The sequence below is a fragment of the Centruroides vittatus genome, unplaced genomic scaffold (assembly GCF_030686945.1).
Source record: "Centruroides vittatus isolate TY-2023 unplaced genomic scaffold, ASM3068694v2 contig_453, whole genome shotgun sequence".
Taxonomy (NCBI): Eukaryota; Metazoa; Arthropoda; class Arachnida; order Scorpiones; family Buthidae; genus Centruroides; species Centruroides vittatus.
The window spans coordinates 632519-660046 of record NW_027122249.1 but is presented as its reverse complement, the minus strand read 5'-3'; the positions used below and the strand labels follow the sequence as shown (position 1 = coordinate 660046).

At 32.5% G+C, this 27528-nt stretch overlaps 1 protein-coding gene across 1 annotated transcript in view; it reads right to left on the bottom strand.

Moving 5' to 3' along the window:
* LOC136977303 (ATP-binding cassette sub-family C member 4-like) overlaps positions 1-27528 on the bottom strand; it is a 158352-nt gene that overhangs the window by 8977 nt on the left and 121847 nt on the right. The window contains exons 15-22 of the mRNA XM_067272777.1: positions 26659-26850; positions 19380-19555; positions 9190-9470; positions 7876-7955; positions 4574-4724; positions 1919-2152; positions 1748-1848; positions 40-237 (exon numbers count right to left, since the gene is read on the bottom strand). Of these exons, the coding sequence (XP_067128878.1) occupies positions 40-237; positions 1748-1848; positions 1919-2152; positions 4574-4724; positions 7876-7955; positions 9190-9470; positions 19380-19555; positions 26659-26850 (1413 nt within the window). The remainder of the gene's footprint in view (positions 1-39; positions 238-1747; positions 1849-1918; positions 2153-4573; positions 4725-7875; positions 7956-9189; positions 9471-19379; positions 19556-26658; positions 26851-27528) is intronic.

Sequence of the window (27528 nt, the reverse complement as noted above, 5' to 3'; positions counted from 1 at the left end):
ATTTTTAGCAACACTTATTGGTTTTCGAGAATATTTTACCTTTTCTCCCGAATGAATACGAAATGTTAAATTCTTCAAAACAGTATTTTTATCCTTGGAGTATTGTAAAGAAACATTATCAAAATGAATTTCTCCTTTTTGTGGCCAATCCGAAGGTGGCCGTTTATCAGGGGAACTTTCGTAAGATGCTTCTGATTTTAATTTGCTGTAATTCAGTATACGTTGTACAGAATTCATCTGGAAAATTCACTTCGAATGAAATAACGCATTGCAGAAAACTTACTCAAGTAACATCATTTTTAAAATCAGTTAACAATATTTTTTATCCAGAGTTAATATTAATGTTTCGAATTTTATAACACTAATGATAGAAGTATTTTTGTGTGAAGATGCACGATTACAGTAATCGTATTTAGTTCTTTCTTTTTTCATATTACTCTTTATTCATATTAACCACTCTAATTGTCCTGGTACTGATAAACTCTTAAAATTTACTTGCTTTTTTAATAGATGTATGAATCAATTTAAAAGTATATAACTTTTCATAAGTGAAAATATTTTTCATTGTTTTTGATTGCTTATATTTAACTATAAATTTTTTTGCAAACATTATTATGTAAAACAGAATGGAATTTAGTAAAATATAAAGTAAAAATAATAATTTTTTACTTACGACTTTAAATGTGACATATTTTAATATTTCTGATATTATGAGTTTTAATGAAATTTTGAAACCAATTATAAAATAATTATTTACTGAAAATTCAATTTTGTTGAAAAGAAAATATTTTATTTTTTGAAAGGTATTAACTTATGTATTTACTCGATGTCTAATAGCATTTTAAAATAAATTACATTTAAATATGGATAAGAATGTCACATTTTTTTATCAGGTACATTCTCATTAAGTTTATTGTGTAGGATGAGAAATGTGAACTTTATTCTGATAAGAAAATCCTTCTTTAAAAAGAGTAACTGTTTCTACAAATTTGAAGAAATCTGTAAAAAATCAAGCTGTTTTTTTAAACCTATTTTCAGGCAAATCGCTGATGGTAAGCCAAGTTCATACATCTGATAAATACGCTTTTCTCTTTCTGATTTCCATGCACGTATTTCATAAAATTTTGATCTTTTACTAACAAAATAACCTTTAATTATAAAAATATATAATATTGTCACATATATCAATATAATTAAAGATATTAACTTAGAGATTTGTAGTGGAATGAGATTAATGTTTGAAAAATTATACGGTTTAAATAATAAAACATTGTTAGATATAAAAAAAGTAACTGTTAAACTGAGAATAAAAACTGAAAACACATTGTATTTTTGCAAACATTAAGTTATACGGAATCGAAGTTACTTTGATATAACTACTTGAAGACAAAACGTATTTGATTGTTTTGGCGCAAACCGTTTTTGTCACGACAATTTACTGCAGTTTTCAATGCTGAAAACAAATATAGTACAAATTAGTACAAATCTGTTGATGAACAACTGACTTAGTTTTCGCTACATCGAAAAACATTTATTAGTCATAATATCCTACAATCCAATTTACATTTATACAACTAACTAAAAATGACGCAATACTCGTATATAATCATAATGGTAGTTACAATTGCAAAATAGTTACATTCCAGAAAAAAACAGGATAAAATAATCCTGCATTTCTAAATTATATGTACTATTGACAAAAAAGTTATCATTGAATACACTATCGGGTTAGTTGTACATGTATTACCTGAAAATCCACTTCAGATGAAAATTTAATAGTGCTTTGTAAAAACGTAAAATAAAATATTATATAACTCATAATAAGTCCGATTTGGCTTCCTGCACCATCTAAAGTTGCAATAATAAATTCAAAATTACATATATTATACACTATACACAGCTAAACGTATTTACTCACCTGGATGAATTGATACACTGAAAATAATAACAGTAATAAGTAAATTTATAAAAGAAACGATGTGACCATATATGCAAAGGCATCGATTTAATGCAATATAAATGATCCACGTTGCAGTGTGCTTATCTTGATATTCATTAAAGGTGTCAATAAATTTATTTTCAGCTTTAAATGCTCTAATTGTTGTCAGTCCATAAAAAGATACACTGAGATGAGAAAATACCGGACTTCTTGCTGTTAAAAAGAAAATTCAATTATAAGAGCGAAAATTTATTAAATGTAATAACTGTTTGCGTATTGTATTTAAGAAAGCAAATGAAAAGCAATTTTCATTTAAAATAATAATATATGTTCCAGAACCTGCTGATCAAAATTGCATGTTAACATAACACAAACAGAACATTGGAGTCTTTACGCAAAAATCGCAATTGAAAAACAAACATATATTCCTAAACTGTTTGGTACTGAATACACAACAAAGTGCTAAGAATGCTTTTAAATTGCTTTTAAATTTTTTGCAAAAGAAATGTGCAATAAATTACGTGTATGCTTTTTGTATGAACATGTCGCACAGCAATTGCTTATTGTAATTTAAACTTACATTATAAGTTCTGTCAATAAAAAGTACGTCTACGACAAAAGCATTTTGAAGATTTTGAAGAGTTTTGTTCGAGTTAGACTGGATGCAATTTGTTTTGCACTTTATCCTGCACAGTATAAAATCATAATTTACGTGACGTAGCAACTAAGAAAAATCTCACATGTTCGAAAACCGCTTGTCTGCTTCTTCCTGCATTAATGAAATTCTTTTCGAAGACGTGGTACTAAGAAGAGCATTAATAAACTAAAGTTGTGGAGCATCTCTCCTACAAGTATTGGGGTAGTTTCTCTTAAAACAAACGATTTGCGAATAACAGGATAAAATAATCCTGCGTTTTATCGTTCTCTGAACAGCATTAAGTGAAAGTTTAAAAATTCTAAATTGTAGATGACTCACAGTATATTTTAATATCTATTAGATATCAAACTGAGCAAATTTGCGAAGAATGTGTATTAAGCAAATTTAAATAAATGTAAAGCTAAATTTTCTAGATTTTTCGATAAATTCCGGTGTAGACACTTACGGTTAAAAAGTCATTAGAGCCGATTTTGCCGTACGCAAATAATAACGGATTAATAAAATAAGTAACTATACCAATATATTTGCTTTGGTCTTATAACTTTTACACAAACCACACAAATTTCTGTCTTGTAATGAACACTTTAAAAACTCCTGAACAGATTTACATGATTTTCTTGTTCTTTTCAGCCGGATTACGCAATGTATTTATATCTTTACAATAAAAACATTACGCATATCAAAATTGAAGATTTGAAAAATGTAAAATTTTCAAATACTGTATAAAGTAATAGAAGCTGTCATATGCTGATATTTATGTTACAACAATAATTTTTAAATTACATTTTATTTTAAAATTTTACGTTTCAGAAATTAATTTTTTTGAAATTTTGAGATTAAACACAGAAAATATGTTTAATTCTCCTAGAAAGTGTAACAGTTAGTCAAATACGCTTGTATAGTTACTTATTACTTTTAATAGTTTATAGACAAAAAACTTCTAATACACAGACTTAAATGTTTTAAATTTTGTTTTATTTATTGTAATTAACTCACTCTAAGATAAACACACCTTCGTTCTTTAAGAAGTAATTTCATAGCTTTTTTCTTATCTCTCATTTTATCGCAGAATATTTTGAATGTACAAGAAAAATGAACTTAGTTGTATCTGTGTTGAGTCTTTAGAAATTAGACGATTGTACTCAAATTCTAACAAAGAAATACATCCGAAATTTTGGAAATGCCTGTAAGTCGATATAACTTATTCTAAAGGAGCATTAACACTATTTGACTCGATAATAACCAGTGTTTCATGCCTAGAAAAGGACAATCCAATGGATAATCTGTGAATTTGTAATTATAATACTTATATTAAGTTAAATTTTTTAAAAATTGAATCAGGTAAGTAAACGGACTATAATTTACTCTTTTGTCAATTTTTTTACTATTCATGTTAACTGATAAACTGCAATTCTGACAGACATTTGTAAATAAGAAAGACAATAGAGTTCTCTAATAAGTAAAAGCCATCCTACAATTGTAGGTAAGTTACATCTTTTTACAAATATTTTTCAACTAACTTTGCGCTTTTGAAATAAAATATTTTGAATTTTTGTTTTCGAACTCAGCATCTTTGAATAGGGTTTACCGAATTTTCTTATCTATTCTTACAGATTTTCAAGGCCGAAAAGTTTGTAATACGTTTGTAATGTGTAATTGTGTATTACGTTTGTAAGTAAACAGTAATAAATTAAAACCTCTTTCGTCATGTTACTCAGTATGTTATTTTATGTTTGTTATAGGAAAAACAAAAGGCCAATATGATTTGTAGAGAGTGTTGTAAGAATTGAATGATTTGATCGATTGTCTTACATAAAAAAAAATTCTGCGCAATTGTTTTCTCTAATAAATGATTTTACTGTTAAAATTAAGTGTATACGAACTGTATAGTACGTTCGTGAAACGTAATGATTCATGAAAAAGTTTTATGCTATTCAGTTAAATACAATAAACTATTAATTATTCTATACACTTACATTTTCCTTCCATAAGTTTTATGCTTTTCAGCACACGGCTGTGAATCGTCCACATAGCGCACATTAAGATTGAAATCACAAATGTCAATATGAGAACATAAGGACAGAGGATTGCTTGAAGAACACACATGCCAGCGAGCAGAAAGAATCTCTAAAATATAAGAATATAAATTGCTAATAAATATAAAGTTTTCTGTCATTTTATTATGGTATAAATTATTTAAATTATTGGTATTTATATGTAAATCGATATTACATTAAATGACATAGTAACTATTCCTTTTAGCATTTGAATGGAAATCCATCGCAACATGCTACAAGTCCATCATTTTTCAAATATTATAAGTAAGCTAAAAGTTTTTCACCAACAATTACTTTTACTTTTTACGTTTTTGTTTTTACTTTTACTGTTTTTAATTTGTTTCACGTGTGTATATTTAGACTTGTAAATATTAACACTTTTACACTCTAGTTTTATTTGCTTTCTCTGTGTCTTTTATTAGAACTAGTGTTCGCTTCAGTATCGTTTGCGTATATTATGTGAATAATATACGCGAACTATAGCAGATTTGTTTATTATCCGTATACTGGAGATGAAATTGCAAGTATGTTAGCAAATATTTCCAAAGGTGAATCCTAGGATAAGTACAGATGAGACTTAGGCATATACGTCTAATCCAACAAAATCTGTGCTAAATTAAATAGCGATGAGATAGATTGTAATAAATAACAGCATTTGACTTTGCTTAATTGACCTGTTGCGGTCGCGAACTGTTTCCCGTAAAGATGAAAAGGGGCCGGAGCAATCGCGTAGGAAAACAAGAAACAGACATTTGTAGACTAGTAGTCTCAGCATGCAGACAGAGGAAGCTATGCTCAGTATTTCCTATCTTGTATCACAAAAAGTTACTTATATTGGAGTCAGTGTTATTAATAAATGCTATGTTTTATTGTTTATGCCAAGTTATTTCTTAACACCGACAAGTTGGGACATTCAAACAGACCTCTCACGAACCAAAACCATCATCAATCTTTGTAGAAAGATTGATGATGTTTTTTTTGGTATTTTGTTTTAAAATAATTATATAGAGTAATCTACAGATTAATATTACTATCATTGCCTATGTTTTAACGCAAAAAAACTATTTTATATATTTACAGGTACTCTTCTGTTTTGCAGTGACGAGAATATTTCACTAGTGTAGTTTGCAGTGCTCTTTTATTATAAGAATCACATATATTTCCTCGAATTTGAAAAGGAGGACCTCCCAATTTTTAAATTACTGACGTAATGATGTGCCTACAATTGTATAAAATTCCAGAAATCTAATTTTGGTACAATTACAATATAAAAAGTTTACTAAACTGAGATTATATATGAAATGAACTAATAAACTTTGACAGCCCTGTATACAGCAATATACATTTATTATCGTTCTACGTGCTACAATAATATAGTGAATAATATAGTGAAGGAAAAGAATATAGTAGTTTTGTGCTCTTTTGTATATCAAAACACAAGTTTTTACTGTCAAAAAATTTTTAATTACTGTTTTTCGAAAAACAGTAATTGAAGAAGTTGAGAAAGATTTGAGTTAGCGTGGGGTTTAGTGTACAGTCAAACCTGTTTTTTATGCGGGGGATAGGGACCGCATAAAAGAAAATGCATTAAAAAAATCGCGCGAAACTTCACGAGTGGTTATAAAAAATAGTTTTCGCAACACAATTAAAAAAATATTTTTTTATGCGGTGAATAGGGACCGCATAAAAAAAGTCTCACGTAGAAAATAACTCGAAACCGTACGTAATAACTAGGAATTGCTTTTTTAACTCCTTGGGCCTTTTTCTGCAACACCTAATGGGGAAAAAAATCCTCTAAGAATTTTAATTTTTATATTAATTAATTATTTCCACTTAAATACGAATCTAACATTAAAAAGTTAAAAATAATCGTTAAATAATGATTTTATTTGATAAATATAGCTGCAGGAAGTGTTATTTCATTTAACAAGGCGTGAAATTTCACACCTGCAGTCTAAAGCTGGAGGAGAGCTAACTTACCGCATCTGTAAATATAACATAATATTTATGGTTTTTATGCTATTAAAATAAGAGGGGGCCGAAATAAACGTATGAGAAAAAAATTTTACTGAATAAAAAATGAAAAAACCTGCTGATGTCATAGAAAACAACCAATAGAGTTTTTAAAAATTTTACAGGAGTCAATTATGTTCCAATTTGATTGAAATTTTCATATACCGCACAAAATAAATCGCACAAATAAAAATAGCACAGAAAAAGACCGCACAAAAATAGGTTTGACTGTATATAGTTTTTTATTTTATGGTCAAAAGAAGCAGTTTAAGTTTTCTTGAACTAATAAGCGAAAACTATTTTTTGACTCTTTCCACGCCATTGACAATAAAGGAACCTTTTTTATTCTGCTTATGTTGAAAATACCTGAGATTTATTGACTTTTTTGTAACTAATCTCAGATTTATGAAGAGATTTACTTTGATACCAAACTGGCTCAGCTGTTATTCAAAGGATCTCTATGTAAAAATATATGATTGTGACCATTTTTACAAATATTGGCACAAATATACAAAACATGTCTCATTAATAAAGTATGTTTTTTTAGAACATAGCCAATGTAGCACTAATTACGTTGGAACATGCATATGCTCTATAAACACAATTGAACTATGTATTTAAAAATTAGCAGTCATGAGTTTACAGTACACGTGAAGAAATAGATGCAATTTATAGTTTTCATTGAAACATAGTGCAGAATAGATGTGGAAGTGGTCATTCTAGTGTTGCATGCTAATAATGAAAACCTAACTAAAATTCGTGAAAAGGTAAAGAAAAAGCATGTTAACAAAAGAAAAATAAATTACCGTGAAACAATTTCATTCCAAATAAAAACTAGACAAGTGTCAAGCTTCAGAGACACTAAAAAAGATTATTTTCTCTCAACATTTTAGTCTTATCATAATTTTTTTCAAATTTGCATTTGTTTGGGTAAAAAAAGTTAATATCAATAAAAAAGTTCAAGAAGTTAGGCAAAACTTAAAATTTCGAGTACAGTGTAATTGAAAAGATTATTAATGGCTAGGCGAAATGCATCAATTGCCGGTAATTAAAATAAAAAGTAGCATACATTGCATTTCACGTTGCCGTAACAAAATCGAAGTATGCAATTCATAAATACACTTTAGTAACTGAATATCCCACATATATGTTTATTTTTTAAAATTTACTTTACACAAATTTAAATATATAAAATTACGTAAACTTACTGCCAGCGATTGGTGAACATTGAAAGGTAAAATGTCATCTACGATATTCACATCTTTGGAAAATCGATTTAGAACTTTTCCTAAAAATATTGGAATAACAGATATTATTTGAATTAAAAACTTATGTAAAATTTATGTATTCCATTAAAATTATTATCTATAGAACTCTACACCACACAGCATATCTGTATGATTTACAGTTGTCAGATTGACATTTTCTTGGTTTTTCATACCTGAAGTTTTTGTACAATGTACATAGTTATGTTCATAAAGTATTTAAATAGAGCAATAAAGCTTCAATTACCGTATATCTCGGCGGATAAGACGATGTATAAATTTTCGTCAAAGTTTTATAGTTTTAGCATATATCTGTCCTATAAGATTACCGCCAAACTATCAACGGCCTATGAATTTAGTTTAGATCAGCAATCATTATCCGAATAATAATACTGTATAGCGTATATGGAATTATGTCCTATTTGTAATTTTTCGAATAAACAAATTTTATTCTCTTGCATCTGGCGATTTTTGCAAACATTCGCACTAATTCGGGCATTCGGGCAATGACCTTGACTATTTACAAAAACATCCTATGGGCTATTCTATTTTGTGCATATACCCTACTCTCTTCTAGTAAATAATTACGGTTTGTCTCTCTTTTTATAATAGTTTTAATTTATATAAATTTCAATCTAATTTTTTTGTATCTGTGCTATAAGACTACCCCGGATATTCAGGGCCATTTTTTAGGTTCAATTATCGTCTTATCCGCCGAGATATACGGTATGTAAATAAACTTAGGAAATAAAATGCAGTACAAGAGTTCACATATCTTCCAAATACTGTTTAACAAGATTTCAATAGGATGTTTTGAAAAATTATTTTCCTAAGCATCCAACATCACTTGTATATGACATCCGATTACTGAAAATCACTTTTTTTTATTCTGAATTTTTGTTGCATTTTAACATATATTCTTATTAATTTCTGCTTTTGTACATTATATCACAAAAGAAATAAGTAATGCGTGTACTGTTCACAGCTAAACTATATTCTTGGTAATCATGAGCATTAAGCATTTTCATCTTATGTCGCTAATTTATTATATACCGTTCTAATAGTTAAGTGGACAGCATTTCTTTTTTTCAAAGCGAAAGTATCATAATGTTTCACAGAAATCTAAAAAATTTTAAATAACGCAAAAAACGAAATTTAATTTAATACTTTCAGTATTTTATCAAAAACATTTAATTTTCAAATTTCATTGAGCATTCTTTAATTTATTAAAGAATTAAATCTATAAATTTTACATACCAACAGGATTTTTATCCAAAAACGAAATTGGAGTTCGAATAATACATCGGAACATATTCTTATGCAGCTCTAATGATGCAGCGACAAAAATATTATACAATAGTAATGCAGAAAGTATCGTCGTAAAGAATACTGCACATATTAGTCCAAAGTAAACATATACATTGTATTTTTCACTATTATATAAACCTTTGTCTTCACTATTTTTAAATATTGTTGAATTAAATGTCAAATTTTCAACACTATTTACATTTTCTGCGTAGATCCGTTTGTTATGCAACCTGAAAATTAAACAAAAAATCACAATTAATGTTCTGAATTATCTATTATTAGTTTTGACAAGCAGAAATACAACAACACCACTTATATCGGTTGAATAAAAGCAATACCAATCAGTAATGTTGAAATATATAGGATGGTCACTTGGTAGTACATTTTCTTAAGTGCATAAAATGATTTCAATGAAAATTTAAGCTACATTCTCATAATTCATCATTGAATATTTAAGGTCTGAACATTCTTGCCATCTTTTACGTTGTGGCTGAAGCTTTTACAGATAATGCTTTTGTAAAGGAATGTAACATAGAAGACACTTAGAATATGATTTGACAATATGGACATGAAAGTGGTGTTTCAAAGCGTTATTAAGCACAGAATGAAACGAGTAGAATGCTCGAGTTTCAATTCAACAATATGCCTCTACCTTTAACATCGGGCGTTTGCAGTTTTACCTATTATTGCTATATGGTACATGACATCTACCATACAGCAATAACAGATATAACTGTCATCTAGTAGATAATCAAATCAGTGGTAGTCTTAAACCATCTACTAAATGTTTGAGGATCCGAACCAAGGTCGACTTAGAGGTCCGAATGGAGGTAATCAAACGAGATTTTAAAAATATCCTTTTCTAACCTGAAAAGGAAGAATTAAACGACTCGTTAAAACAATGAAAGTTTTTCTTGGATTTAAAAAAAAAAATGAATTGTGTAGAAAGGGCCGAAATCGTGGGAAAGACGATTAGAGAGGAGTCATGTTAAGTCGAGAAGGGGACCTCTCCCGCTTTCCCTCGACAGGTGTCAATTGTTACCAGGTGACGATGAAAAACCAACTAAACAACGACTTTGGAATAATACTTTTATAAGCACGTGATTCAAAACCGGATTGCATATTGTTAACTCGGACGAGGGTGCTTCTAGAAGAGTTCACTGAGAAAAAGTGCCGACATTGCCGGAGTCAGCCCTTGTCAGCCGTGTCACTCCGATTCATCTAGACAATGAAAAAACCACCAGAAACCATGCCGTATGCCCCGGATCCAGCGAGTTTCTCATCGACGACACAGAACCCAAGAGACATCTTGAACTTTCGGACTGTTATTGCGGATTGTCACTCTCTGAGCGGGGATATTTCTTATTGCAACAAATTGTTATAAGAAAGATTTTATATTTCATTAAACGGTGCAGCTGTTGGACCGCTGTCTCAGTGCAAGTTGTCACTCCCACATACGCTTGTCGTGACCCTTCAACCATTTCGGGCATTTTTCACCCCTGTCAGCAACCTTACAGATTAATCAAATCAGTTGTAGTCTATTGGGGCAACATATAATCAATCAATCAATCTTTGTTATTTGATATAACTTTTGTTATTACAAAGGGGGTTAAAAGAACATTATTGTTTAAAGGTAGCTACATGAACAAAGAAATTGTATAATTTATACAAAGTTAGCTTAGAAAAATTATCACCGAGTATAATTTGATAACAAAAATCAGATGGCAGAGTAGCAGCTCGGGTATCCAAAAAGAAGTTACAAGAATCGAGAAGGTGTTTTCTCATATCCATCACTACTGATCCACAAAAAGAACATTCCGAGTCGTCCGAGATATTAATTGAGTTGCCATTTAGGTATATGGAGAACCTATTTAGTCTAAACTGTGCACCAAATGACTTTAGTTTATAACTCAAATCAGACAATAAATAAGGCGTTGGACTCCACTTTCCATTAAGGAAGATTTCACTGTTCCAGCCTCTTTCAGTCAAATATTGAACATCCATAAACCAATACAGGTCTCTCAATCGTCGGTCACAGTCCAGAAAGAACTGACTCTCGCTTAAACACATATAGCTATATGATAATTCTATATTATTTAATAATCCTTTAGCGATAGCTGGCCATGGCTTCAAAAAAGAATTAACATCCATCTTTGAAAGTCTTGTATATGTCAATTTTCGATAATCGTCTTCCGGTAGGTCAACTAGTTTCCACCAAAATCTAAACAATTTTATCACCAATCCAATTGCGATGGGAGGTCTTCCCAATTCCATTCTCAATGCAGACCCCGAGACAGATCTGTTAATATGGAACACCCGCTTAAAGTAGAATAACTGTATCGGTTCAAACTTGTCCACTAAAAAACCGCCCCAAACCGGGAAAGCATAAAACATACTTGGTCCAATCAAAGAATCAAATAGTTTAAAGTAGTTATTTAATGAAGACGCTTTGATTTTAATAAGTAACGAGACGAGATTGGAGATCCTAGATCTTGCAGCAGGTAACACCTTGTTTAAATGATAGGAGAATGTACCGTGTGAAGAGAAATAAATACCCAGATATTTAAAGTTAGACGCAATTTCAAATCTATGGTTTTCTAAACTAAAACTATCTGTTTTTTTTTAAGTTTTCCACCTCTACGAAAGATCATAAGCTTTGTCTTTTCCAAATTAATTGCCAATCGATTATCTTCACAGTATTTCCAAGTAAGATTAAGTCTTTCTCTAAGCGAAGAAGCCGAATTAGCCAAGAGAAGGATATCATCAGCATAAAGAAGACAGTTAATTTCAACATGAGAAGATAAAGGTATCATAGAACTTTTACCTCTCAGAAGCCCAGGGAGATCATTCAAAAACAAAACAAAAAGGATAGGACTCAGTGGTTCTCCTTGAGGTAGCCCTCTATTGGACTCAACATAATCAGTGCTTAATGAAAAAGTTTCTATAAAATATCTAGTATTGGAGAAGAGACTCTTAAGTAAGTTGACAAAAAACGAAGAAAGACCAATGCTTCTAAGCTTATACCATAACAAATCATGATCAACTGTGTCGAAAGCTTTCTTGAGGTCAATAAATGCGGTATATAATTTCCCTCGTTTCCTCGATAGTGATATTTGAATAAGACCGGTCAAAATAAACAAATTATATTCAACACCTCTATTTTTAACAAATGCTCCTTGAACAGGTGTAACAATATTAAATTCGTTCATCCAAATCCGGAGTCGATTTGCAACAATAGTTGAAAAGACCTTTCTAAATACATTAATTAAAGCGATTGGTCTATAATTAGTTGGCGTCTGCCTACATCCCTTCTTATATATCATTCTCAAAGCAATTTGTTTCCAAGATAGTGGAAAGGAGCGCCTAGACCAAAAGGAATTAAACATATCTAATATATCCATTAGTATTTCTGTAGAAAGGCATTTTATCATTTCATTCCTTATATTGTCAGGACCTGGGGCCTTAGATGATCTTAGTTTTCTGATTACAACTTCTAATTCGCTCAGGGTAATAAAGTCATCCAAAAGAGGCACAGTATTATTAAGACTTACATCGATATAAATTACTGTATCTGGTCCAGCGAAATACTCTTGCAAATAGTTTAACCAATCCGAGGGAGATATAGCATTTTCACACGGTTTCTTAATTCGAAACTTATTGACTAGTGACCAAAAATCTCTAGTATTTTTTGTCTTCAATAATAGTGAATTTATTTTAGCCAAAAAGATCTTTTTCTTCGCCTTACATAGCAGACTTGTAGCTTTTATTTAATTTACAATATTCGTCCAAGAGGTTTCTACTTTTGTTTCTTCGAAACATTCGTAGTATTCGGTTCTTAGATTTCTTTAGACGTAGACACTGTAAATCAAACCATTGCTTCTCAAATGATAACAAGGAAATGTTCTTCTTGACCATCCCACATCGTAAAGCCGAAGTCAACAAAATGTTTAATAGTTCATAGTAACTCTGCGCATCCAGCGAAAAAGTGGTCTTAATCGAGGTATACAGCGAGCTAACCAAAGATAAATAGTCATCCGATCTATCTTGTTTCCATACGTAACGAATTTTTGGAAGTTTCAGAGTCCGTACGCTATCCGTCGTAAATTCAAATGAAATTGAGATTGGAAAGTGATCAGAATTGAAAATATCAAGAACTCTAAAATCCAATAATCTATCTAGTAAATAAACATTTACTGTTATTAGATCTATAACAGATAGACCAACTGTTGAAAGAAAAGTGAATTTAGCCGGATTGTCTGAGGCACATCGACCATTTAAAATATATAATCCGTGCGACTTAATCAGTTGTAAAAAACTTTTTCCTCTTTGGTTCAATGTTAAGTCATTAGATCTTCGGGAATTTAGAACATTAATATTACTCCCAGCATAAAAATTATCTAGTTCCTCGCCTATTCTGGCATTCATGTCACCTAAAATAACTATATCGTCGTCAGGGAAATTCATCAACAAGTCTTCCATTTTTTTTAACAGAAAATCATAAAGATCTATTGTCATATAAACAAGAACAATAATCAAGCTTTGACTAAGTGAACAAAAAAATCTTCCATAATTTAATTTAATCACCATAAGATTATCGGAGTTAAACAACATTTCTGAGGAGCCCAATTTCTGGGAAACTGCAAGAATAAGACCACCATAAGGACGACCGGGACCAATTGGTGTTTTAGCAAGTTGTTCATAGAGAAACAAATCTGGGATCAGCATAGAGAGAACCGGTTTGAAATACTTAGTTAACCATGTCTCAGTTAAAGCAACTAAATCATAATTTTGCAATAAATAAATGAACTCTTGGTCATTCACTGATAAGTCCAGCGTTCCTTGGCAATTCCAAGACAATATCCTCATTTCCAAAGTTTTATTTGTCTCGTTAGCAGTTGTTCCACTTAACCTTTTTGGCTGGGTTTGTCTAAAAAAGTATCGATCTTCTGTAGTTCATTCGTATCCAAATTAAAAGTAAATCTGTCACCATCGACAGTCAGGCAGTCGGCTTTCAGAAATACTTTTTTTTTCAAAGATTTTGCTTCCGCAAAAAGAGGCAACAGTTTTCTACGCCTTAATCTTAATCTGTATGACAAATCGTCAGAGACTCTAATGCGCAAGAATGACAGCGACGCCTGAATTTTCTTTAAATTTTTAAAGATAACTCTTTTTTCATCTTGACTACAGAGTTTAAACAAAAAAGTCGAGTTCCCGATATTCGATAACTATTAACTAAAGGAATAGACACCCCGCTCTGTCTTTTAAATAATTCAATAAAGCGATTAGCATTATTAACTATTTCCTCGTCATCGCCACTCAAACCAGAAACAATGATATTATCCTTCTTCGAATCGTTATGAACCGAGTCTATATAATAATTTTGAAGAGAAAGTTTATCCATACATACAGTTTTGAAGGACGAAAGTTCAGCAATTTCTCCTTCCAGGCGAGACAGACGTTCGTCGTATTCCTTATGTAAATTAGACAGCCAGTCAAATTTCGACGACAATTCCTCCAGTTTCGATAGAATAGTATCGAAACGTTCCTCGAGGAGACACAGAATCTTCTGAGGTAGTTGAGAAGGAATATCCTGCGATACAAAATAGTCCTCCAATCGAGATGATTTCAACGTTGGTTCGCTTGGAGATCGACGGCGTTTACCGGCGGACGTCGAAGCTTTATTGCAAGGTGAAGAAGGTGGTGTACAGTACGAGACATTGGGCCTGGGTTGAGTTCGACTCCTCCAATAACAAGCGAAAAGAACAAAATTAAAAAAGAAAATATCACAGTAGAAAAAGACATCTTCTATAAAGTCAATTAATGAAAGACAATAAATTGTAGTTTGAAACAGTAACTCGCAGAAAAAACACGCCAGCAGCCAGCACTATCAACAGCGCCCCCCATATAATTAAGAGCAAGAATTAATTGTATGACATTCAAGAGGAAATATAATACAATTACTCACAACAGATGAGAGCTAGACTTTTAGAATGTCTTTGATTAGATTAGTCGCTAAACCTAATCCAATCAAAAACAAGAGAGAGGAGGAATTACTTTCAAAGCCACTTATAAAGATTGGAAATTCTGCTCAAAATATTCGCAGAAGCAGGCTTTATTCCTGTAATGCCAAATCAAATATTTAGGACGATGTTTCTGACATAGGAATAACATTTGACGCAGATACGATGAAAAGTGTTTTAGTCCTACTGAGCCTAAAAAACAAGCATGATACTAAATGCTTTTTATGTCTTATACGATGGTAGAGAAGCTACATGAAGTCGTATTTGGACATTGCAAAACCACTAACAGATTTATTAATGAATTATAGCAAGTTTCAGTAGGCAGAAGAGTATGAACACAGTTTTAAACGACCAAGACAAATAGTTACATTTTTTAGATTACATGATTTTTTAAATTACTGGATAGTTTAGTTTTAACTTTGTAATGTAACTGAAGGTTGCCCCAATGAACTTATAGATAGGTGCAATCCTATCTCAGGAAGATTGTAGAGAAAAATTCCAATTGCATAAACTAGTAGAATGTTGTAGAGCCCAAAAAGACTATAGTACTTGGGAAACAGAATGCCTGACTGCAATTTGGGCAGTGTAGCATTTTAATCATTATCTGTATGGCGAAAACTTTATCGTAAAGACTTAGTTTTCTGTCGAGAGAAGCTTCAAAAATGCCCTCTCAAAAATTATTCATTAACTACAGGTATTCAGCTCCACGCGAATTAATTGTAATGTCTATCTGGCAAAAGTAGGTGAATTTGGATAGTTCTTGTCTTTATTTGTCAACAATTTTTGTGAAGTCAATCTTAGCGTTGCTTATTAGTGTTGCAACGAATAGTATATTCGGCCTCAGGCCGAATACCGAATATTCGGCCAAACCATTCGACTTAACTAACACACATACGAAAATTGGCACGCAAATCGCATTATGGCAAGGACCCCGCTCTCTATTGGCCCGCTGTCACTACGCTTTGCCAATCGCGTTAATTCTTGACAGTTGTAGCAGACAGGAACATGACGCTGCTCTGCATGCATGAACATGAACTGTCTGCTACAACTGTCAAGTACAACTATCAAGTTGAACAACTGCTACAATTTGTACATACTGTACAAATGGCAGTATGTGATAAGTAATGATATCAAATGTGACCTATACGTGTAAATGATCTTTAACAATGAAATGACCTATACGTGTAAATAACGGAAAAAACAGAGAAGGACCGCGAAGTGAAATGTGAAAATAAATATGAAATTGAGTTGATAGCATAATCGAAGAAGTCGAGGTAGCTTATTGGCGCGAAATTCGCAACCGTCAATGCCAAATAATTGTTCTCATAGACTTCGGAAAGCTAAATGCTTGTAATGAAAGTCACTTACAGTGGGTGGAAAATATATTATCCTCAAAACTATTTCTTTGTATTTTGTCAGTTTAAGTTATGAAATACAATAGTTGTATGGTTTCTAAAGTTATTATATATCGTTTTATTAGTAGTAAGTGTATTTAAGAATAAAAATTAAACATGTGTAGATAGATTGAATAGTGTACTAAAAGAGATATACATATTATTCAGTATTTGGTATTCAGTATTCCGCCCTTAGCTTCTATGACAGCTTGAACGCCGCGTGGCAATGCTTTCAATGCATGATATGGCTACTTCTTGGAGTTTTGGAGTGTTGTGCCGTATTCTAATGATATTCTCAATCAGTTTTCTTTTGTTTGTTGTAATTTTATCGGTTGAAATTTCAGTTTTCAGTACTGCCAACACATTTTCTAAAGGATTCAAGTCAGGCGAGTTTCCCGGCCAGTCTAGGCTGTTAATCTGATTCTTTTTAGTATTCTGTGATAGATTTGGCTTTATGACAGGGTGCAGAGTCATGCATGAATATAAACTTCCTATTAGGGAACCATCCTGCTGTCTGTGGAATCAGTTTTTCTTCCAGAACTTTCTTATACTGATCCTGACGCATAGTTTCTTGGACAATATACAGCCTTCCAGTCCTTTTGCTGCTAATGACAGACCATATCATCACTGAAGCAGAATGCTTTACTAGTTCCACAATGCAGTCTTCATTGAATTGTCCATGCAGAACAAACTCGGTTTTGTGTTGAAGAATCTGTATTGACGACTCATCCAAGATACAAACCTGCAAGAAATTGTTTTTGTATAAATTTATAAAGAAAAAATACTCTAAACATGTGTATTCTCGTGTTAGGGTTATAAAAACCTTGCTCAAGTCTTCCTGTGTCCAGTGTCGATGCTCGTTGGCCCAGGACAGACGTTTGGCCTTCATGGCAGGAGTGAGTTTTGGATTTTTAGTGGTCGACAACATTTTAGTCCCATCTGTACAAATATTCGCCTAAGAGTTCCCTCCTATATTTCTACTCTGTTTTCAATAAAGAATTTTTTTTTATAATGAGCCGAGGCTTTCAAGGGTAATGCGACGTATTTCTCGCTCAGTTCGAGGTGTTGTAATGCGTTTTCGACTGCATTTACCGACTTGATCCGCCTTGATCGGTATTTCGGCATCCAGTTTTTGCTTGATATTATGCACACTGGACTGTGATACATCACACAAATCAGCAGTTTGACGCTGGTCATATTGACAACGCCATAACATTGTCGAAATCCGTGCTTTTTTCCTTGGTGTTAGGCTAGCACACTTCTCCATATCTGATAATAAACATTTTTAGGTTAGGTCGGTCAACAACCCCCAAAAAATAAATAAACTAACTAAAATATTACCACAATATATTGATCAAGTATTAGAATAATCCTAAATGTAAAAAATCTAATACCGACTGAATAATAAGTCGATAACACAGAAGCCAAGATTTTTTTCGAAGACTTCTCACAAGCCAGCACAGTAAAATTTTTGACATGCACTGACACTAGTGGCCGCCATTTTGAAAAAAAAAAACAGTTGTGTGTTACAACACTAATGAATAGGTTGCCAGATATAGTGGCTAATCAGTAAATTAAAAAACAATAACATTTTTCCAATAACAAATTAATTACAGCCACCACTTTCGCAGATAGTGACGAATTTTTGTTTGAGTATAATAATTTGGCCACCCACTGGAGATTGCACGGGCGAAAGCCTGGGGCCGTTCAGGCTACCAAGCTGTCTCGAATCTGTAAAATCATAAATGTGACTTATACCAACGTCCTATCTGTCTCTTTTCTCCGTTATCACTAGGCTATGAGTGACGTAATTGTAAAATGGGAAATCTACGACAGAAAAATGACGAATAGAAAGTATTGTGTGCGCACATTATGGTGTATGCATAGGCATACGTGGCCTAGAGTGACAGAGGAAAGAGAAAGAGAAGAGTAAAGACAAGCGCTTTAATTAAAAAAGGATAGGCAGGGTCAGACCCTCAGATGTGCGACGATTCTCGAACGAATAGGTATGTACTGTACCTGTACGTGTGCTGATCTTTGTAATTATAAATTGTGAACACATGTGACTAATATTATTTTGTTTTTTATTTTGTGCAGGTTGTAAGTTATAAATAAATATAAACAAACAACACTAATCCGATAATATTAAATCTAAATACCAAAATAATTAATTTACCCTGTTTTTCTTATTTTTTACTCTTGTCTGTAGGTATTCGGTATTCGGCCAAATAACGAAAAATAGGCCGAATGGGTCGAATACCGAATAGTAACCGAATATTCGTTTCATCATTATTGCTTATCTATAACTACGAAATCAGAGTTAATTACTTTTGAGTAATTTGTCTTTCTTTTTTTTCTCTAATCCCTTATTCCAGATTCCCTCTATAGCACCACTCGTGCTCGTGTTTCGATTCACAACTTGTGTCACAATATGCAAACCTAAACTCCCAGAATTCTCACTGAAGTCAATTCTTCTCGGTGAGACAGACAACAGGAAAATTGTCGAGAAAAGGGGTACACAGCCTACTCTGTACATGGAAATAATTCGAGAGGAAGTATTATAAGTATTATCCGTATCACCTCGTAAAGTTTGTTCGATAATATCTGAAACTTCTTATCATGCTGAAATAAATTTGACATAAATAATGTAATGTTTCTTTATTAAACTTATATTTAAAAACCTGTTTACATGAATAAACTCACATTCATCAAAAAAACAGCATACCATTTGACTAGCCAATACTCGCTGACAGTTGTAGTGGACTGTGCTACAACTAGCATTAGTAATAAGAATATCCTGAACAGAAAACTTGATCCAGCATTCAAATATTCTTTATAGACTGAAATTCCTATTGTTCCAACTTTTACATCGTCAGATGGTATTTTTTTATTTTCATTTTCCTGCAAAAAGTATTTATAAAATTATATAAAATAGAAATTGATTTATGTTTAAATCTATTAGAAAGTATTTCAATATGAATTTTCCAAATAAAAAGTACACCGTATCATTTTCTCCTAAAATTGAAAATTGTATTCACACAAATAAAAACCTACTCAGTATTCCCTCGAATCTTTGTAGTTAAATACTAATAATATTATAAAAAACCGTATAACGATAAAAAAAGATTTATTACAATAAAATATAATTAGTGACAATCGATAAAAATAAACAAAGTATAAGTATTTTTCAGTCCAAGAACAGAAGAAATTCTCATCTCAAATCATCGTGTCAAATCACTCCTTACGTGGCCGGTCATGGCAAACAGCCTTCATATTATAACGTGTTATTTACTTGTAAAATTGAATAAATTATAATGTATCTCAATACCATACCTCGTTAAGTGAAACTTAGCAAGTCCTAATCAATCTGTATTTTCTTCCTAAATTCTACCTGCTCGATTCCGGATTAAGTAGTTTATTGCAGATAGAAAATTCAAAAAAATCTGTCATTGCTTATTGCTTAGCGGTATTTAATCTATTTTACTCGACAACGTCTCTAAGCTGCAGGGTTAGCGAAGCACACACAAAATATTAATGTCGAAATTTTATGCAAAGTATTATACAAAATTAAAGATATAATTTTGGGTTATAAATAAACTGATGATATTTATTTAATAATTTTAATATTATATTATATAATAATATATCAAACCCAGGACCTAAAAATTTTTTGGGTGAAAAATCAATTTTTCCGAAATTTATTTGTGATAAAATTTTCTTAGCAAAATATAATTTAATTGTCTTAGTATATAATCGTATATTTCACTGGAGTAACTTTTTTCCCAGGTGACACATCGAATGTGTCACTAGGAACCTAACGACAAAAATCATCATTGGACGTAGTCTAAAAAAATTGCCAAAAACGGGGCAGGAGAAGAAAGAGGGGAGGACCTCCAAATAAAAGAAAATGTTCGATGACGACACGGGGGGTTTGTCTGTCATCGAGAGTCCACCTTCTTGAAAAAGGATATTCTACCTGTGTTTCTCCCGCTGATCCCATTCACCGCCGCCGTTCTCCAGACTGTAGCTGTTTATACCGGACATTCCAATTACACCATCCAGGAGCTATACTTAGGAGGACCAAACGAACTTGAACTTCTCTACCCGATGGCAACCGATCCACAACATTCCGAATAAATCAACAATCGACTGATCAAGGTATTTATCGCTGTGCGCAAAAATATAAACTCTGTCTCAGGGCAAGGTCCAGTTATGAGAGTACTTTTTATGCCGTATATAAATTTTTTAATTATTTTATGCTATCTAAAGCTAATAGCAATTGTTTATTGCTTCATAGAAACTATAACAGATATGCTTATCCTATGTATATATATCTATGTATAAACAAATAAACGGGTATTAATTTTTATAAATGAGTTGTAGTATGCACTTCCTTTGGGCACGCCAACTCCCAATCATTCTCCATCCCGAATCCAAGCGCCTACAGACGCGAACGCTCGCGCAAAACCGAACTAAAAGGCCATCGAGATTTCTCTGTCTGTCCATAAAGATACAGTGGTGTCAGTTCTGACGACTTAGTCATCGCTCACGCGATGTTGCCCCTTCGGTCCTGTGGTGCGAAAGCATAGGGTGCACTTTGCACATTGTCACAAACATATTTTAAAGAATTATTTAAAAAATATTGTCTTTTCTAGCTAATATCATGCAAACTACGATTTCTTGCGATATTTATCGCAGGATGTTCAATTAACAGTTGTTTTATTTCAATAACCATTAAAGTTTAATATTTCAGAATACGACAATTAAGAATAGAAGTACAGTAGACCCCCCCAATAACACGGGTTCATAAAACACGGATTCGTATAACACGGCGAAAAAATTGCGATCGTGTTCGTATAACACGCTAAAAGAGACTCGTATAACACGGTAAAACATCATCGCCAACTCGTGTCGCGACAGGATTGGTCGAATCTGGACCAATTGTGGACATTGCACAAACCGTTTAGCTTAAACGAGCAGCGGACCTACTAAAAACCATTTATTATTTAACGGACATAAAAATTATATTTATATTAATGATTTCTCCAAAGTAAAGTTATTTTTCTGCGAAAAATTCGCTGATCAGGAACACGCGTCTGCCATTCGATCAGCTGCTCCGCGACGAAAATAAGCTTAAACAATGGCGTCGTCGAACGGTGTATACTTGGTAAGTAATCCTACAATTTTTCGTTTATAGCATAGTTTATATGGATTATTCCCAAAAAAATTTATGCGTGGTTGAGAAATGTTGAGTCAAATTAGTCTAGAATCAGTTAATTTTATTATCCTTTCAAACTGCCATAGCCGCTAAACTGCACACGTGCCAGGCTGCGATTGGCTAATGTATTTAAGTGGCTCGTTCAACACGGAATTCATATAACACGGAACGTATCTACATTGTTATAGGGAGGGCTACTGTATAGTCAAACCCTCGTTTTCTCAAACATAAACCGTTTGTAAAGTTATCAGAATAAACTTTTCCAAAAGAAACAATATAAGATGGTTTAATCTATTCCTGACTCATCGAAAAGTGGCCTTTTACTTTCCCAGCTGTTGTGTACCGTGCTAAATTGCTAAATTTGACCATTCGAGTTTTCTGCAAAACTGCACGTTTTGAGACCTCTTGAACCCAATAATTCAAAAAATTCTATGGATAGGAATGTATATTTACACTACATTATTAAAAATGATCGGACAGCTAAGCAGTTGTTCAAGTGGAGTTCAATTACAACCAATACGCTGTGGACCCGCTATTCGCTGCTATCACTTGCCACTACTTTTCCCAAAAAGTTTTTAACTAAATTTCTGCAAGTACTTTCAGGTATTATGCACAATTCTTCCTGTAGAACGATGAACAGCTTAGTGTTGTTTTGTAGAGAATTTAGTGTTGCTCACAACTAGCGCTCGAACTCCTCTCAAAAGTGTTCAAGTAGATTCAGATCTGGATTTCGAGAAGGGCCAGTCGAGTTCATTCACTTCCCTTCTCTCAAACCACTGTGTTATGAGCTTGGTTTACTTTAACTGGCAAATTTTCATGCTGAAAGAGAAACGGGACGATTCCAAATTGTTGCCACAGCGTACTCAGAACGTAAGTGTCCAAAATTGCTTTATAGCTCTAGGAATTCGTGGTTCCGGACACAGAAACTAGGGAGCCAAGACTAAAACCAAGATTTTGCATATGTTCCAAAAGGATTCCAGTCGTTTCTAGCAATATATTGTATGTATGTATGTATGTACTCTACGTATGTGTGTGTGTTGGCATTTCATTTAATATTTTAGGATGGAGTAAAGATAAAAACGAAATTTTGCATGATACTTTGCGTATAGCGGGCATTGATGTTGTGAGATCGTTCTCTGAGGATCCGCTCACTGCATCCAGGATGGCTATAATTTATGAAACGGAAAATTCGTCAGAATCTTATCATCAGGATTCTTGACACCAATTAACAATTAACGCTTCTCAACTCGCGATAATCTATTTTTATATATATGTCCACTGAAGAGTTGAGGATCAGCAATGGCGTGACCTACATGGAAAGAATTAGATTCGAAACCAGATTTATAACTAAAGAAAATTTTAACGTAACAAAAGTTTCAAAAACAATTCAAATACAATTATTTTTAACATAACAAATATTAAGCTATACAGTGGTGCATCATATAACGTACTTAATCCGTTCCAGGTGTACGTCCGTTAAGTGAAACGTCCGTTATACGAAACGCATTTTCCCATAAAAATACATGTTAAAACATCTAATTCGTTCCGCAGCATAAAATACCCGTACAGTATCATTAAAAAATGAACATGGGGCGCGTTCTTTTATTCCTCCGCGTAACTCTGCGCGAGCGACATCCATTTAAAAATTCCTGCGGAACGCGTTCCTAAATTCCGGTGGGAGTGCGCGCCGTCAAACGGCGAAAACGGCCGCTTGTAGTAGTAGTTTACGGTGGAAAGCAACATGGCGTTCTCCATGGCTCAAATAGTTTCGTTTCCGGGTCCATTATGTGGTTTTATGAATGAAAATTTAGAAATTGTGAAAGCGCGAGTTAGCGCACGCGATGATGTAAGTGTCTTTACAAATTTTTTTCGAAGCTATTTTGAATGCTCTTTCAACAAATAATCCATTTTATGGTTAAATTTTACAATTGGGACCCTTCTTTTGCCTTTAAAAGCTCATATTTTAGAATTATAGGTTCCTCCATCACGATACTATCAATAGTGCGGGCGCTGCCATCTTTCTTTCTTTCACTGTCATTCCTAAATGCCTACAAACAGCAGCGCACTTCCGTAGTAGCGGAGACGCAGAGCGACCGCTTTTAAAATACGCACTCATGGAGCAGTCACCAATTATGCCGGAAAGTCCGTTGTTCGCAGCCAGTCCGTTGCTCGAGTCACGTAACGGCTAAACAGAAAGTCAGTTGTTCGCAGCGTCCTTTATTCGAGGCGTACGTTATACAAGGCACAACTGTATACCTATAACTCTATTTCGAAGACTATATGAGAGAGAGTTTACACAAATTATTATATAATAACTCTTGATTTTGAAGTTTTTTGTTTTGATGACGACGACTGTCTGATAGGCCTACAATAGGATATTTTACGCGAAGTATGAAGACTATTGCATAGGAACCTAGACAAGAACTTTAGCAAGAACAACTTGAAAACAGCATTTGCAAGAATCTTTAAGTGAATTACGGTGAGAATATTAAAGAGATGGTTTTTAGAGAACCCCCAAAAACGGGATGTTTTGCCCTTTTATTCCCGAATCTCCTCCAATCGGCAGTCAATACAATAAACGATGTGATGGGAACCGAAGCGTGAGTCGCACCACAAGATGTGTCAATAACATGTGAAATTAGATCATTTCCCGTGATGAAGATAGTTATCTTGGCAAAACAGAAGAAAGTTATTTTTCCCTCTTTTACCAAATCTAAAAGTAAAAGTAAATTTAATGGCTATTTTTGAACAAAACCATTCTCAACATCTTTTTAATAATTAAAGTAAATATCTAAATAAATCCTCCCCATGGAAAGGAAATATTCTCAAATTACATTTCTTGGTTCTCACAATATAATTAAATTTTGTAGTGTAATGGTCGATAAGGTGGACAGATAGAAAGAGTCACGAATGGTATCTCGAGAGGATCGGACTTAAGATTATTATCATTTACAAATTCTTTTTATAAAACTCACCCCTATATTTAAAACTAAGCATTTTGCTATTTTATATTGTTTAAAAATATAATCATTTTCATAACAAAATCTCATAACAGATGGCGCGACACACAATTTATTTATTGTGTTTAATAGAATATGTTATTTTTAAATAAATTCTGAAAACAGCCAGAAAAGTTATGCCATTCGTTGCTAGACGTTTCAAACTTTTTCTGTATTTCATTCAAAAAATATCTATAAATTCAAAGTAATATGATATATAATCAAATACTGAATTATATATAATACATTTTGATATTTAATTTTTCCTTAAGCATCTTTAAACTCAAACTATCGGATGCCGTTTTATTATTACATCAATGATAATTAACACTGTTTTATTTCTGTTTAAATTCAACTAAGGTCTTACCGATAACAGAAATAGTATCTTTCCAGCATATACACTAAAATCTAATTTAAACAGCAATGTCATCGATTATTGATTTCATAACTTTTAATGATGCTGATTATCTTAGCATCACTAACTTTTGAATCAGTAATACTATCACTAATTGGTGCGACTGTCAGCATACTTTAACGTAGAAAATATAAGAATGTTTGACCATCTACGCTTTCTAATCTATGATCTGTTCTTGCCAGGTCGTTTGTTTAGCAATAGAGTTATTTTACGGCAATTGGTGCTAATATGAGTTCAAAATTCTCTTTATGAATCAATTTCTCTAAATAGCCAATTTTTTGAAAACCAAGGTTGACTGTATTTATAGCTTCATTTGTCGTTTAACTCATTTCAGTTAGTTTTCTTTAAATAGCTACTAGATAAAGTCTGCTTCAAATACTTTTAATTCAACTGAAAGTATTAATATTCTTGCAGAATAATATTACTCAAAATAATCAGGTCCATTCGAAAGATAAAGCAATACTTTAAGTTGAATAAATATATTTAATTGATTCACGTTTCTGGAAAACACTGAGAGTATTTGAATAAAAGGATTTATAAAATATTCTTTAATTCGCGATTTTGAGTAACGATTAATTAGACACATTGCATACTAATGGGACCAACGGTGACTAGATGAATCCAATAAAAACAGTGTTCATTTATATAGACACATTTGAATTTAGTCAAAAGAGACTTACAAATAGGATATCGACTAATGTGTGCAGATAGCATAAACGAACTGAGTGCTTTTCTTGAATTTCAAATTAATGATCAGTATGAAAGCATCTATCACAGGTTAAAAAACATTTTTTGTTTCAACTCTACATAACCATAATCTGCAACAGTTAAAATAGTGTTTGGAGGTCTTATTGTGAGTAAATGAAAAAAAGAATACAGCAAAGAGTTGCCTAACTTCCCCGGAAACATTTAAAACTGCGTATATCGCGCCATCTGTAATGATATTATGTTATTAAAAATTTTTGACATTTTTTATTATTATAAAATAGTATAGCTTAATTTTGAGAATAGGGACGGTTTTAGAGAAGAGTGCTAACAACGAGTAAAATAGTCGTTATGTCTTAAAATGCGTATTAATAATTATTATATTTTTGTATAACTTTCCAAATGCCATTCAGAGCTTAATCTTTATTTAGGCATGATAATGTTCTGTACATATTAGTGAATCAAACAGTTTATAATTTGCTGTAATAGTTTATTCCGAACATCGAATAATTGTTTATTTTAATTAGAAATCTACGAGGATATGTATTGTATACAGAAGAATAAGGAATTGTTCACAGAAGTTCAGAAATGGAAATTGTCACATCTCGATAAATCTACACTAAAATAATTCACACAGATAACTATTTGATACATAACAAATTCTTACCACATTACTGTTGTTACTATTTTCAATATCATCAGAGATATCAGTTTGAGTACTATTAATTATTTTATCATCGTTCGAGAGACCAGACTCTAATCCCATCCTACTTTCAGCGATTTCATTATCAGACGAAATTCCTATAAACATTTCTAAATTTTCTATTGTATTGTAATTGCCAATGATTTCTCTTCTTTCCTGAAATAAATTTATAATATATAAAAATGTAATTCAACATAAACAGCCAACCCCATACATTAAAGCAATAAACCAACCAAAGTCGAATTTTCGGGCTGGAATCGACTATATAGATAATAAATTATGAGATAATTTGGTAGAGAGACAGAGTAAGATACATTTCCTCGTGTATCTGACTCTGGAGTAAAAAACTTTCTCCCAAATCCAGTCTTATACTACGTTCGCACACAATCCTCGACTAACTTCGATCTCGATTTACCTACAATCTGGATTGTGACTGTCGCTATTCAAACGTCGTGCCGTTCGCACAGGTAACTCGCTTGAGAATAACCCGGCTATTGTAAGCGAAGATAAAACTGGCATAACTACTCGGTAAGTCACAAACACCAACACACAAAATGGAAGTTTTGATTAGAAATAAATACTTTTTCTTGCCATATATCTAATAATAGACAGATGTCATCGTCTCTCCAAACATCTTTTTTATTTCTTTGCCGATAGCCGACACGTGTTCTGTAGCCATCTTGTATTTTCTTGCGCGCAGTAGGATTGTGGGATCTCTCTTATGACTGGATCTAGTTTCAAAAACTCTCTCCAGTCAATCGTGATTGAACGTCGTTTCAGTCGAGATTGAAACGGTCGAGGGTGTTCGCACCGAGGCATAGTCGCCGACCTTGG